Raw genomic sequence first — 13,074 nt, 5'->3', positions numbered from 1 at the left:
AAACCCAAATCCGAACACCGAATCACAGGCGGAATTGCATTTCGAGCGATTCGTGGCGCAAAGTGAATGTAATAAAGCGATTTCTTTGCTTAAATATACCGGTGCTAGCGCACTGCGGATAATTCTATCTGATGCACCAACCCACCCACCCACCTTTCCCCCCCCCCCCCCCACCCCGCCCCCCGCCCCCCGCATTATTTGCATATGGCCATATGGCCCGGGAGTTCCAGTGTGTGTGTGTGTGTGTGTGTGTGTGAGTGAGTGTGTTTTGGCTGAAAAAGGAATGGAAATTGAGAAAACGAAATGGAAAGCTCTGCTGCAGTTGATTTGTGTTTTTACTTGCCTTCAGCTCCCACTACCCACCGCCACCCACCACCACAACCAGCCAGCGCCTATTTCTGCGATGTTTCAGTTGTTTTTGGCGTCTTATCAGGCTACTCTTTGTTCGCAAGAACGGAGAACAGAAAACGGGAATGCGAATGCGATTCCGAGTGCGAACTTTATAAAGCGTAATCGAAACCGAAACCAAAACACTGGCGAGCATTGTTTGCGATTCCGATAGAGCAGCTGGCTCATTATCATTATCATCGCCATGTCGGTGAGGAGTCTACCCTGGAGCTGGGATAGCAATGTGTGTAGCTGCTAATGCCGCAATGAGTGAAAGGAGGGCGAGAAGATAAGCCATCGGGTCAAGTTTCAGGATTGCAAGAGTATCCCATGGCCATCTCGCCATTTCCCCACCAATGCACTCAGTTCATATGAGTATGAATTCCCAATTCTGAGTCACATATGAAACTTGAGAATATGATATCACTGTTTCTTTCGCCATAATCAACTGGTATGCCAACTGGCATGTTTCTCTCAGTGCAGTGAAATTAACCCACTGCTATCAACACATCGTCGGCACAAAGAAGCCAGCAGATTATTCACTTTTTACGTTCGAGGGTCGATCGAATTGTTTGTCGTGGCACCAAGCATTTCTTTCTCTTTCCGCCTTCTCCTCATTCTCAGCAAAGCGGAAGAGGCAATCAAAGCGAATAAAAGGAAATGACAATAAAAAGGCCTACAAAAAGATCATATCAAATTTGATTACAAAAGGAGAGAAAATTCTGAACTTGAGGCTTCCGCTCACAGATTGCAGATCATTTTGCAGATTAGTCATTCCACATGATAGCTACAACTGTAATAAAAGTAATATTAGCTCAGAAAAGCCTGCTTAGTTCGGTACCTGTCACATAAAGTGCTTTGATTACTAATATTTTCCAGTAAAGCTTGGTTTCAAAACTACTGGCTTAAGTGTAAAGTTATTTATTTTAAATTAGATTACAATGGAGAGGGAAACCCGGACTGCTCAGCGCGCTCTCCTCAGTATTTCGAGGTTAATTTAGAGGTGGGCCATCGCTGCCTACTGAATCTTAGCGGGAATCTCGACGCAGATGATGTCCGCTCCGTCCTGGTCCTGCAGCTCCCACTTGACGAGCACGGACACCTTGGGGTAGGATCGCAGCACCGGCAGGGTGGCCGTGTAGCGGTACGACTCGCCCTTCTCCAGCGGGCACTTGAGGCCGCTGGCCACACAGGCATCGGGATTGGCCAGCGGGAAGGGCATCTCGATGCCCAGGACCTTGCCGTGCACCACCGTCTTCACCGCCGTCGCCTCCTCGGCCAGGGCAAAGTCAATGGAGAAGCTGACGGTGGTGTTCCTCTTGAGGATGCACTCCGCCTTGGTGGTGTCGCAGCCCTCGATGCCCACCCGGGTGAACTTGCCCGTCTTGGAGCCGCAATCGCTGAACTCCAGGGCACCCGCGAAGGCCACCAGTGCAGCACAGGCAATTACCGCGTACCTCAGCATTTTCCTCCACTTAATTGAATTACAAGGTAAGCGTAAGCGTTAGCGTAAGCGTATCAGGTGGCTCTTCCGCTGGCTCGTCTTCCGCCTCTTTCTGCCTCTTCACAGCGCTACGAATCTACTGAATCTGGAGAGAGCCCGAAGACAACTGAAAGCTTTCTAACGAACGGCAAACAGCTGCGCGCGGCGACTCAGAAGGAAAAGCTTTCTCCGCCGACTAACGGGGGTGCGGCGAACTATCGATTGGCAGGAATATATACCTTACTTACTTGGAGAAATTGTATTCGTCTCTAAAAATATACGTGAAATGTTATTATACAAAATAATATTACTTTGCTAATATATTTTCTTTTTGAAAGGAATAGTTCAAAGTTTTTGTTTTTGCTTTTTTTTTAATCTATTTGCTTCTGAACATAACCGGACGAATAAAATGGAAAGTTATAGTATGGTACAAAGAGCCTTAACTAGATTACATTTAGTAGCTGTTTAGGAATATTTGAGAGATTAGGATGAAAAACGAGTAGGCAGATTAGTGTGGCGGATTCTCTTCAGACTTATTAAACAGTGTCCAACTGGCAAATAAAGTTATTGACATGATCGCAGTGCATATCATTCATGCGAAATACGCTCAGGGCAACGCAGTTCTGCTGGCCACCAAAGTTGTTGGGTTGTCCAAAATGCCACTTAATATACGATCCTTTATTTCCGGTGGCCGTCACGAATTCGTCCTCACTATTTCGATGGCCTCCCAGCCAGAACGTGGAAAGTGGAAAGACTTTACTCCTGACGGCATGAAACTCGGCTATGTTTCGGAAGGATGCTAGGTGACCGCCCTTTTCGCGACAGGTTTCCTCGGCATCGGTCCAGGATTTCATCTTACTCTCTTCTATGAGAAAGTATCTGGATCCAATCTTCTGAAACCCTTGCGGCACTGTACCGGCTGGTTTTATCTCTGGTCTGCTTTGCAAAGTGGATTCAAGTCTCCTCGCGGTGGCAGTTTGATTCGACGCAAGGATATCCAACAGCTCCCGAACATTCTGGCAGTGGTTATACAGTGGCTGCAATGCTGCCATGCAGAAGGCGCTACATTGCTTAGGCGCATCGCTGAGGACACAAACGGACTCGCTGGTGGAGTGGGACACTCCGAAAAGGATGAAGAATGCAACGACGTGGCACAAAAAACCGATATGCAGGCGAAACATGTTGCGAAGAACTCAATTGACACAGTTTTGCCGAATTTCGGGCTTATTTATACGGACCTCAACGAATTATGTACATACATTAAAGAAATGCCATTGCTTAGTTATGTAAATGCAGACAAATAATTGAACAGAGCACTGGAATATATTTTTAAATGATTCCCTAAAAAACAAGAGAGAACGCTACAGTTGCGTTTCCCGACTATCAGATACCCGTTACTCAGGTAGTGGAAGTGCGAACGAAATTTGGCGGCTTGTGGGAGGTAGAGTGGGCGTGGCAAATGGGTCGTCAAATTTTCGCTGCGTCTAAGTCTCTGGAGTCTGCATGCATAGTCTCAACTTTGTAGTTGTACGGACGGACAGACGGACGGACAAACGGACGGACAGACGGACATGGTCAGATTGAGCCTCGATCCTGGCCAGTCTCGCTTTTGTTTTGTTAGCTTGCAGAATACTGGAGGTCCACTCGTTCTGGTGCCTAGCAATGTGATCCAGCATGGGGCTCAGTACTTCAGCATAATCTGTATACCCGCAAACAACGAACACTGAACGCTTTCCCCTGCGCGCTTAAGTACTACCCGCCAAAATGAATACGATCTATTTGAATAATTTGAATATATCGCATGCATTTGGTTAATTCTGTGTTATTCAATTCAACCCAATAATAGTGTGCTTGCACGAAAACTGTTCTTACTCTCTGCGGACACATTTGCAGAGCACCTGGCACATAATTATGTATAGATATTTACGTATTATCTTTATCTTTCTTAAACCGTGTCCAACTGGCAGATGAAGGGAATGGTAATATCGCATTTTCCATAATACATGCATGAATTGAATAGGACAACGCAGTGCTCGTTGCCACCAATGTTGGTGGGTTCTTCTGAACCCCACTTCATAAACGATCCTTTATTTCCGGTGGCCGTCACGAATCCGTCCTCACTATTTCGATGGTAACCCAGCCAGAAGGAGGTATATTTATGGACGATTCTTGTGATGGCTTCTAATTCGTCTTCGGTTCGGAAGGCTGCTAGGTGACCGCCCTTTTCGCGACAGGTTTCCTCGGCATCACTCCAGCTTTTCCCCTTATTATATTCTATGAAAAAGTATCTGGATCCAATCTTCTGGAACCCAGGCGGCACCGTAACTGGCCTGCTCTGCAAGATGGATTCAAGTCTGCTCGCGGTAAGATTCGACGCAAGGACATTGAACAGCTCCTTCTGGTCAGCCCGAAAATCCGCTATCAGCTTCACCATTGCCTCCTTCTGCTCCGCCCGAAAATCCGCTATGATCTTAACTATTGCCTCCTGGCTGTGCTCCTGTTGCCTGGACTTGGAGTACTGATCGTACAGTGGATGCAAGGCTGCCAGGCAGAAGGCGCCACATTGCTGAGGCGCATTGCTCAGGACACAAATGGAGTCGCTAGTGGCGTGAGACACTCCGAAAAGGATGCAGAATGCAATGACGAGGCACAAAAAACCGATATGCAGGCGAAACATGTTGCGAAGAACTGAATTGACACATTTTTGACGAATTTCGGGCTTATTTATACGGAGCTTTTATGTATGTACATATGTACTTATGTACCCTCCAAAATAAGTACGAGGTGATCTTATTTGAATATTGCTTAAAATGGCATGCATTTCATTAATTCTAATTTAATCAATCCAAACCAATAAGAAATTGTTTGCACGAAAACCGTTCTTGCTCTCTGCCGACACATTTGCAGAGCTTTTGACACATAATTATGTATAGATATAATTATATTATATTATATTATGTGTCCAACTGGCAAATGAAGGGATTGGTATCTTCGCAATCCCAATCATACATGTGTGAATTGAACAGGGTAACGCAGTTCTGCTTGCCACCTTCGTTGTCGGGTTGTCCTAAAATCCACTTCATAAACGATACTTTATTTCCGGTGGCCGTCACGAATGCGTCCCCACTATTTCGATGGTAACCCAGCCAGAATATGGTATGTTTCTCGACGATTCTTGTGACGGCTTCAAAATCGTCTTCGATTTCGAAGGCTGCTAGGTGACCGCCCTTTTCGCGACAGGTTTCCTCGGCATCAGTCCTGCTTTTCCACTCATATTTTTCTATGAAAAAGTATCTGGATCCAATCATCTGGAACCCAGGCGGCACTGTAACTGATTCAAGTCCGCTCGCGGTGGCAGTTAGATTCGCCGCAAGAACATTGAACAGCTCTTTCTGCTCCGTCCGAAAATCTGCTATCAGCTTCACTATTGCCTCTTGGCTGTGATTCGCGAGCTCCTTCTGCTCAGCCCGAAAATCCACAATCAGCTTCACTATTGCCTCCTGGCTGTGCTCCTGTTGCCTGGACTTGGCGTACTGATCGTACAGTGGATGCAATGCTGCCAGGCAGAAGGCGCCACATTGCTGAGGCGCATCGCTCAGGACACAAATGGAGTCGCTGGTGGAGTGGCACACTCCGAAAAGGATGCAGGATGCAACGACGAGGCACAAAAAACAGGTACGCAGCCCACACATGTTGCGAAAAACTCAACTGACACATTTTTTCCGAATTTCGGGCTTACTTATACGGAGCTCAACGAATTATGTACATACATTAAAGAAATTTAATTGCTATTCTGGATGTAAATCCAGACAATTAATTGACCAGAGCACTAGAATATATTTTTAAATTATTCAGAAAATAAAAAACAAGAGGAACGCTATAGTCGGTTTTCCCGACTATCAGATACCCGTTACGCAGGTAATGGAAGCAGGTAGCGAAGCACTTATACTGAAACATGGTTTTAAAATGGAAGCCATTCCCGAGCTAAAATTTTTAGTTTATTTACATCCCCCTTACATTTCCATATAAATATATATGTATATGTAATATGAAAATCCACCTAAGTGATTTTTGAATAGTTTTTATTCACCCGACTATTATTTGCCAAGAAGCCAAGAGTTCGGTTGGAAAAAGTCCGAAAGGGGCGCACTGGAGAGCTTTCACCCCCGCGATAAATATCGAAAGCGCAGGCCGGCAAAGCTTCGGCTCACGACTTTTTGTGCTCGCCGCTTTTGGCTTTAGTATTCCATTGAGGCCGCCGGCGATTGGCAGCGATAATTGCAGTTCGTAATTGTTATTAACTCGACGCATAGTACAACCACTCAGTGCATTTAGCAATGTCGCAGATCTGTAAGCGCGGTTTGTTGATCAGCAACCGATTGGCGCCCGCCGCCCTCCGCTGCAAGTGAGTAAGCGGGACGGAGCGAGGGCTCCCCAGCGGGGCAGCGTGCGCTGGAAAGAGACGGCAGCACGCGGTACACGTTGCAAATGCAGCGGTGTCATTTGCCAAGGTCATTCCAGTTGCCGGTCGCACTGCAGCGACACACTTGTGTTTGTTTTCCCCAGCACTGCATAATTTGTTTGTCCTCGCGGACTCGTTCTCCACTTTTAGCGGCCTGCTAAATCTGTTCTCCGGATTTACTGTTATATCAGCGCAGCGCCTTTGATTTCATCATCACTCGTTCTACGCAAATCTAAAGCGTTTATTTCCGGCTGTTTCCAGCTGTTTTTATCTCATTGGCCAATTTTTGCATATGTTTTTATGTAGTATAGACTGATTTGTTCAGCGGACGTATGTGTATTTATTTTTAAAGCCAATTTTATGACGCTCCATGCTATTTTTTGCCAATTTCATTCCGCCTGGGGGGACATTTTGAAAGCACATGATGGATAGATAGGTTGCCAGATAACGAGTGCCAAATGCCCTGCAGGAGCTTAAATCACTTCACTTCGACGTTCTTGAATAACCTATTATGTATTTAGTGGTTATTTGGTGGTTGGAAATAAATAACAATTTCAATTACTAAATATTTGAATGTGTACGAAATCAACTATGGAAAAAACCTCAAAAACTATTCAGTTTACATCAAAATTTGCAAGTATTAAATCGCCCCTACCGCTGCGGTATTTAGAAATTTGGAAACGCTATGAACCGAACGCTGCTGATGACGCTGAAGGACATTGTGCACGTGTGGTCCAACGACCCGGGCGAGCGGATGTGCCGAGCGAACAGAGTGTAGGGTATTCGTGGTCATATCACGCTTTGGTCGCGTGCTCTGATTTCCATTTTATGGAGCTCCTTGGGCTTTTGGGCGGTTTGTTTTATCGAAGCGAGTGGAAGTGATTTCCTTCCGCAAATCAAACAATCAGATCCGAAGACAGGTGGCGCCTAATTGAAAGAGTTTAATTAAGTTTGATAACCTGCACGATTTATTGCGGCTCTGAATATCGTGAGGAAGGCGACTACGTCAGCAAACAGCCATCGACCTTATCGCTGACGTAGGCCCAAATGGATCTATGTATATGGTATACTTTGTAATCGCCGACCGAGTTCCCATAACATGTTTACAGCTGATAAGAGGGGGGCAATTTAAGACCCCCATGTCGTTGGGGCAGCGACTTGTTAACTGTGGGGGCGAAATCCAAGAAAACCTCTAGATGACTTTCAAACTTTAGTCATGAAAGCGAAATGATAAATGATAGCCACAAGTGGCCAGACGTGGATGAGATAACCCACTAAGCAGTTTCGTAATCTACCAATTAAATTCAAACCAGATAAGGACTTCGTGGGGCGTTCACGGGCATTCTAGGGTTAAAGGTGGGGCCTTCACGGGCATTCTAGGGTTAAAGGTTGACGGGAAACAGAAATCACTTGGCAACTTTGCCAGATATTGGGATGTTATAGTAGATACGTGGTGGATATTGGAATGAAAATATTAAATGACATTATTATTTCAGATCAACATGGTTCTCCGAGGTGCAGATGGGTCCACCCGATGCCATCTTGGGCGTTACGGAGGCCTTCAAGAAGGACACCAATCCCAAGAAGATCAACTTGGGCGCTGGCGCCTATCGTGATGATAACACCCAGCCCTTCGTGCTCCCCAGTGTTCGGGAGGTGAGTTCAGATCATACTTAAGCTAAAACCATATTAAAAACATAGCTTTTGTTCGTGATCAGGCCGAGAACAGAGTGCTCAGCCGTAAGCTGGACAAGGAATACGCCACAATCATCGGCATTCCCGAGTTCTACAACAAGGCCATTGAGCTGGCTCTTGGCAAGGTAATTATATCCCTGATAGCCAAGGAATATCTTAAATAATGACTAATTGAACTGTGATTACAGGGATCCAAGCGCCTGGCGGCCAAGCACAATGTGACCGCCCAGTCCATCAGTGGAACTGGCGCTCTGCGCATCGGAGCCGCCTTCCTGGCCATGTTCTGGCAGGGCAACCGCGAGATCTACATCCCGTCGCCATCCTGGGGCAACCATGTGGCCATTTTCGAGCACGCCGGCCTGCCGGTGAACCGATACCGCTACTATGACAAGGACACCTGCGCCCTTGACTTCAGCGGACTTATTGAGGATCTGAAGGTGATGCATATTACCACTGATTCAATTTCTTCATTGCGCTTACCCACTGTTCATAATGTATTTCAGAAAATCCCCGAGAGGAGCATTGTTCTTCTGCACGCCTGCGCCCACAACCCCACTGGAGTGGATCCCACTTTGGAGCAGTGGCGCGAGATCTCGGCGCTGGTGAAGAAGCGCAATCTGTATCCCTTCATCGACATGGCCTACCAGGGATTCGCCACCGGAGACATTGACCGCGATGCCCAGGCTGTCCGCACCTTCGAGGCCGATGGCCACGACTTCTGCTTGGCCCAGAGTTTCGCCAAGAACATGGGATTGTATGGTGAGCGCGCCGGCGCCTTCACCGTGCTGTGCTCCGACGAGGAGGAGGCTGCTCGCGTGATGTCGCAAGTGAAAATCCTGATCCGTGGTCTGTACTCCAATCCCCCGGTCCATGGAGCTCGTATTGCCGCCGAGATCCTGAACAACGAGGACTTGCGCGCCCAGTGGCTGAAGGATGTGAAGCTGATGGCCGACCGCATCATCGATGTGCGCACCAAGCTCAAGGACAATCTAATTAAACTGGGATCCAGCCAAAACTGGGACCACATTGTCAACCAAATCGGTATGTTCTGCTTCACGGGTCTGAAGCCGGAGCAGGTCCAGAAGCTAATCAAGGATCACAGCGTCTATCTCACCAACGATGGTCGTGTTTCGATGGCGGGAGTTACCAGCAAGAATGTTGAGTACCTGGCTGAAAGCATACACAAGGTTACCAAGTAAGGAGGACCAGTGGAGATCGATGTAGAGATGGAGTTTCTGTAGTACCTTCTAATCGGCACATGTACGAATTTTATAGCACCGACGAAATTGAGAAGTCTAGATAAAACAATGCATTTTGCACACTCTCTATCCATATCTCTGTATATAAGCTAAATGATCTGCCTTTTAAAAAATAAAGCATTTAAAATGTTAGTAAACACGATTCGGCATTTTTTATGGAAAATTAACAGATTTGGTTAAGTACACACTTATTTGGGTAGCACAGGTATAAAAGATTGGTGTTCATTTCGCATTTCGATAATCATATTTTACTAGCATCCAATTTTTATATACAACTAGGATCACGGTTTGTTATAACGATATCTTAACTTATCGCTCGGTTCGCAGTACTCCTTGATAATGAGCTTGCACAGGAATATGTGGAATACTATGATTATTGCACACACAGAAACCCAGAAAAGCGTGGGCAATCCACCCAGTTGGTGGCCATGTCGATGCAGCGCGATCAAATGCTGCTCATGCGCGGGAGCTGAAGAAAGTATTTAAATAATTTGTTACCTGGCATATGGTTTCCTAGTAAAAATGCTCACCTTCGACCACTTCCTTTACGTGGATGGCATGGTGCAGCTCTTCCATGTGCTGTTTGTCCTCGGTTATGTATAATATTGCTGTTAGGGGTTCAGTCAGCTTGACTGGGAATTGTCGTCGATTTGGCCTGCAAAATGATACAATTTCGATCATATATTCCCAGGGGATTGCAAATGGTTAAAAATTACGTGAGCAGCACGGGCTCATCCAGGCAGCCGCCGTCGCAAGCGTAGTAGCTCCTGTCCGAACGATCCAGCGCGATGTTGATCACCGCCTTATTGTCATCATCCACAATAATGGTGACATTGACATGGGTTTTGTTGCCGTAATTGAGGCGCCTGAAGTGGAAGTCCCTATGCAGAAACTTCGGATGGATGTTGCACTCCAGATGCTGATTGCTGAAACGAAAACTGCCAAAGCTCAGGACCATCGCTTGAATGACTCCCGAAGCTCCCGCTCGGATGAGATTGTGGCAGCCCTGCTTCTCCAACGTTAGCATCCACGATGTAACCAGGGAATTGAGCTGCTGGAGATTGGACATCTCCCGCCAAAGATTCTCCGCTTGCAGAGTGTGATACGAGTCGTAGCAGCCTTCGGCGTAGGTCAGCGCCTTGGCTATATCCTCTTTTTTGGAGCCGCCCGTCTCCTCAAACTCAAAGCTGCGCACCTGGGACAGAACTGCATACATAGTGGCATTGATGCGATCGCCGTTCAAGCTGTTCTCCGCCTTGGAGGTGCTTATCGTAAAGCCAGTGGCCCACAAATCAGTCCAAACGTCAATGTGCTCCTGGCGATAGATGTTTACGCTGTTCAAGGATCCTGGGTTCGAGGGCTTGGAGCCAAGCTTCTGCAGTAGCTTGGCCATCGCCTGAGTGGCCTGCTGCTCAATGGCCTCGCTTATACCGCCGACTTGGGCCTCCGCCACTGGTTTGGAGTATTGCACTGCTGTGGGATACACAATTCGAACTGTGCCCCGCTTTCTCAGCTGCAGTTTGGAGTCCATCTGCGGCTTCACTATGCTAATTACAATGGATTTACTGGGATTTTCTGACTGAAGCTGGACTGTGCCCGTGAGCACCTCCAACTCTGTGTAGGTAAACACTCCAACGGAGACGGGTTCACTGAAAGGGTTAAATAGGCATGAACTTCTTCGCCGACTAAAGTCAAGTCCAAGCCAAACCTGAGGGGCACTGTTCGCCTGGTGAGCTTCTGGAGATTGACGCGTGGCATGATTAGTTCAATGTCCTCCAAGAGGTTCCTGGTGTTAGTGATCTGCAGCTCCTGCATGAAGATATTCGGCTGAGTGCGATGGGCATAGTAGGTGTACGAAACGAAGAAACCAGCAAAGCACTGGAATCGATGGACCATTCCCGTCAGATACTCGACGACAGTGGCCTCCTTTTCGCCGCCAGTTACGGAGCCTCCCGAAACGGAGACCACCGGCTGGAAGCGAATAGGCAGCTGCATGGCCCTGCCATTCTTGATGTTCAGAAAGGCGTCGTGTGCGATCTCCAGCCCCAGATAGCCGTTGCCCACGTAGGGCGTGAAATCGCGTTCACCGGCCATTTTCGCTGGTGACACGTGACGGATATTGGCATCGAACTCAAAGTTCTGGAGGATGAAGGGCGTCAGCCGGTCGTCCATGCACATGCTGTGGGGATCTGCAATGGGCGGGGATAAGTCCAGAACTTTTGAACGCGCTCCACTCACCCTTCTGCTCGGGGGCACTGAGGAAGATATAGCGAAAGATCGGCGGAATCATATAGAAGACCACACAGACGCAGAGGAGCAGAAGGAACAGCCGGCGGTACGAGGACATCGTGCCCTCCGCCAGGCGCTTCATTCGACGGATCACGTCGCCGGCGTCGAACTTGCTTTTTGCTGAGCGGAACAACATTTTCCAGCAGTGTTTTGGAGGCCGGAAAATGTCGGAAAATAGAAAAACATTTCAGTTTTAGACCATTTTTGCGCTTCCCAGTGAATGGCAACTGCTATAGTGATGGTACGGCTGGTCTACCGCAAATCGATATCTCTGTTTATCGGTACGAATTACAGGGTATTGTGCCTTGATCTGATGGAGTTTATCCGAAGTTTCTAACACAATTACACTTTATTATAAATTGTACAATTTATTGTATTTCTTTGTACATTTTAAAGGTCTTGGTTCTCACTGGGTTCTCACAGCCGGTTCAAACTATGGGCAGTAATGAAATAACTCTTAATTTTAAATTGCACCTCTCCCGTAAGCAAACGCATATCACAGTTCCCGGTTCTCCAACTCCCGAATCGCATCATTGGACTGCAAGAAGGCAATGTCAATAGGTGGAGGGCGAGGTAAAGGAGGTTCCTTACCTTTTTGAACCAGAAGGAGGGCATAAAGCTGATCCTGTTTCCGAAACTCATGTCGGCAGGCGGGTAAATACCGTGGAGATGGAGGTGGTGCACCGATATAAAAGGCGGCAAGTGGAAGCCGACAATCGCCTCCTTGGGATCAACGTTCTTTGATCTCAGGAACTCCATCATGCCCTGCTCCATGCGCCGGACTGCGAACGCAGGAAATGATCATTAGTGCGGTTGGTAATTAATGCGAAACGTGGCTTACCCAATCCGACATGGGATTTGTTGAGCGCCTTCAGGCTGTCGAAGTGCTCCTTGGGAATCGCCAGATAGTGATGCTTGGCCGCCGGGTACTTGTCCTTGAAGATCACGTACTCGGACGTCTCCACCTCCAGGACGGGTGGAGGTCCTTGGCGGCGGTGGGCGAAGTCGCAGAAGAAGCATTTCTGGCCATCCGCCTGCCGACCCTCGCCACTCGTAGAATTGTAGATCGATACCAAAACGATGAGGCCCAAACCGGCCAGGCCGGCTATGTACATTTTTGCCTTCCTTTTCATACTGCCTTTTGACTGAATCGGCATGTACTTCACTTTTCTTGCCATTAATGTTTGTATCTGAGATCGTCTTAGCCTTTCGAATTGGCCAAATTGTTTAGATAAACGGAGTAAACATTGCAACGGGTATTAATCGGTTAACTATCGAACGGTCTTATGTGCACTTGCATTGGAAATATTCCATTGGTAGGCGGGAACTTTAAATCTTGTATTTAAATTTTAAAATATCGGGAAAAGGAAAAAGGCAGATCCAATACTAGTATTTGAAAATATATACATAATTGTTTCATATCATAACAGTTGGTTTTCGAAAAAACACACATTTGCTCATAGCTAAGTTCATGAAATTACTGTGCAAGTATAGATCGT

The 13,074-nt window shown here is 47.1% G+C and overlaps 7 protein-coding genes across 8 annotated transcripts; 1 reads left to right on the top strand and 6 right to left on the bottom strand.

The window, feature by feature from the left end:
* Positions 1 to 1,292: 1,292 nt before the first annotated feature.
* On the bottom strand, positions 1,293 to 1,997 carry LOC122613443 (NPC intracellular cholesterol transporter 2 homolog a). The gene has a single exon (XM_043787632.1). It carries the CDS (start codon positions 1,850 to 1,852, stop codon positions 1,406 to 1,408), a length of 447 nt encoding a protein of 148 aa, XP_043643567.1. The 5' UTR covers positions 1,853 to 1,997; the 3' UTR covers positions 1,293 to 1,405.
* Positions 1,998 to 2,406: 409 nt separating this feature from the next.
* On the bottom strand, positions 2,407 to 3,051 carry LOC122611811 (ladderlectin-like). Its single transcript, XM_043785147.1, has one exon. It carries the CDS (start codon positions 3,049 to 3,051, stop codon positions 2,407 to 2,409), a length of 645 nt encoding a protein of 214 aa, XP_043641082.1.
* Positions 3,052 to 3,815: 764 nt separating this feature from the next.
* LOC122611810 (pulmonary surfactant-associated protein D-like) lies at positions 3,816 to 4,547 on the bottom strand. Its single transcript, XM_043785146.1, has one exon. It carries the CDS (start codon positions 4,545 to 4,547, stop codon positions 3,816 to 3,818), a length of 732 nt encoding a protein of 243 aa, XP_043641081.1.
* A 277-nt stretch (positions 4,548 to 4,824) lies between these two features.
* LOC122611809 (pulmonary surfactant-associated protein D-like) lies at positions 4,825 to 5,562 on the bottom strand. Its single transcript, XM_043785145.1, has one exon. It carries the CDS (start codon positions 5,560 to 5,562, stop codon positions 4,825 to 4,827), a length of 738 nt encoding a protein of 245 aa, XP_043641080.1.
* Positions 5,563 to 6,104: 542 nt separating this feature from the next.
* On the top strand, positions 6,105 to 9,423 carry LOC122613430 (aspartate aminotransferase, mitochondrial). Of its 2 annotated transcripts, none has more exons than XM_043787620.1 (5): positions 6,105 to 6,275; positions 7,829 to 7,988; positions 8,051 to 8,152; positions 8,216 to 8,464; positions 8,531 to 9,423. In XM_043787620.1, exons 1-5 carry the CDS (start codon positions 6,208 to 6,210, stop codon positions 9,224 to 9,226), a joined length of 1,275 nt encoding a protein of 424 aa, XP_043643555.1. In that variant the 5' UTR covers positions 6,105 to 6,207; the 3' UTR covers positions 9,227 to 9,423. The 2 variants fall into 2 exon arrangements, with proteins under 2 accessions (XP_043643555.1, XP_043643546.1); XM_043787611.1 differs by lacking the exon at positions 6,105 to 6,275 and adding an exon at positions 6,960 to 7,106.
* Positions 9,424 to 9,507: 84 nt separating this feature from the next.
* On the bottom strand, positions 9,508 to 11,802 carry LOC122613425 (uncharacterized protein KIAA2013 homolog). Its single transcript, XM_043787598.1, has 5 exons — positions 11,525 to 11,802; positions 10,995 to 11,475; positions 10,003 to 10,935; positions 9,817 to 9,941; positions 9,508 to 9,755 (listed from the first exon to the last, which is right to left on the bottom strand). Exons 1-5 carry the CDS (start codon positions 11,709 to 11,711, stop codon positions 9,568 to 9,570), a joined length of 1,914 nt encoding a protein of 637 aa, XP_043643533.1. The 5' UTR covers positions 11,712 to 11,802; the 3' UTR covers positions 9,508 to 9,567.
* A 125-nt stretch (positions 11,803 to 11,927) lies between these two features.
* LOC122626388 (histidine triad nucleotide-binding protein 3) lies at positions 11,928 to 12,778 on the bottom strand. Its single transcript, XM_043806631.1, has 3 exons — positions 12,417 to 12,778; positions 12,167 to 12,357; positions 11,928 to 12,113 (listed from the first exon to the last, which is right to left on the bottom strand). Exons 1-3 carry the CDS (start codon positions 12,751 to 12,753, stop codon positions 12,072 to 12,074), a joined length of 570 nt encoding a protein of 189 aa, XP_043662566.1. The 5' UTR covers positions 12,754 to 12,778; the 3' UTR covers positions 11,928 to 12,071.
* Positions 12,779 to 13,074: the final 296 nt, after the last annotated feature.

This window comes from Drosophila teissieri, chromosome 2L (assembly GCF_016746235.2).
Source record: "Drosophila teissieri strain GT53w chromosome 2L, Prin_Dtei_1.1, whole genome shotgun sequence".
In the NCBI taxonomy this organism is placed as follows: Eukaryota; Metazoa; Arthropoda; class Insecta; order Diptera; family Drosophilidae; genus Drosophila; species Drosophila teissieri.
Note: the sequence above shows the minus strand (reverse complement) of the source record. Positions and strands in the feature narration are given on the sequence as shown.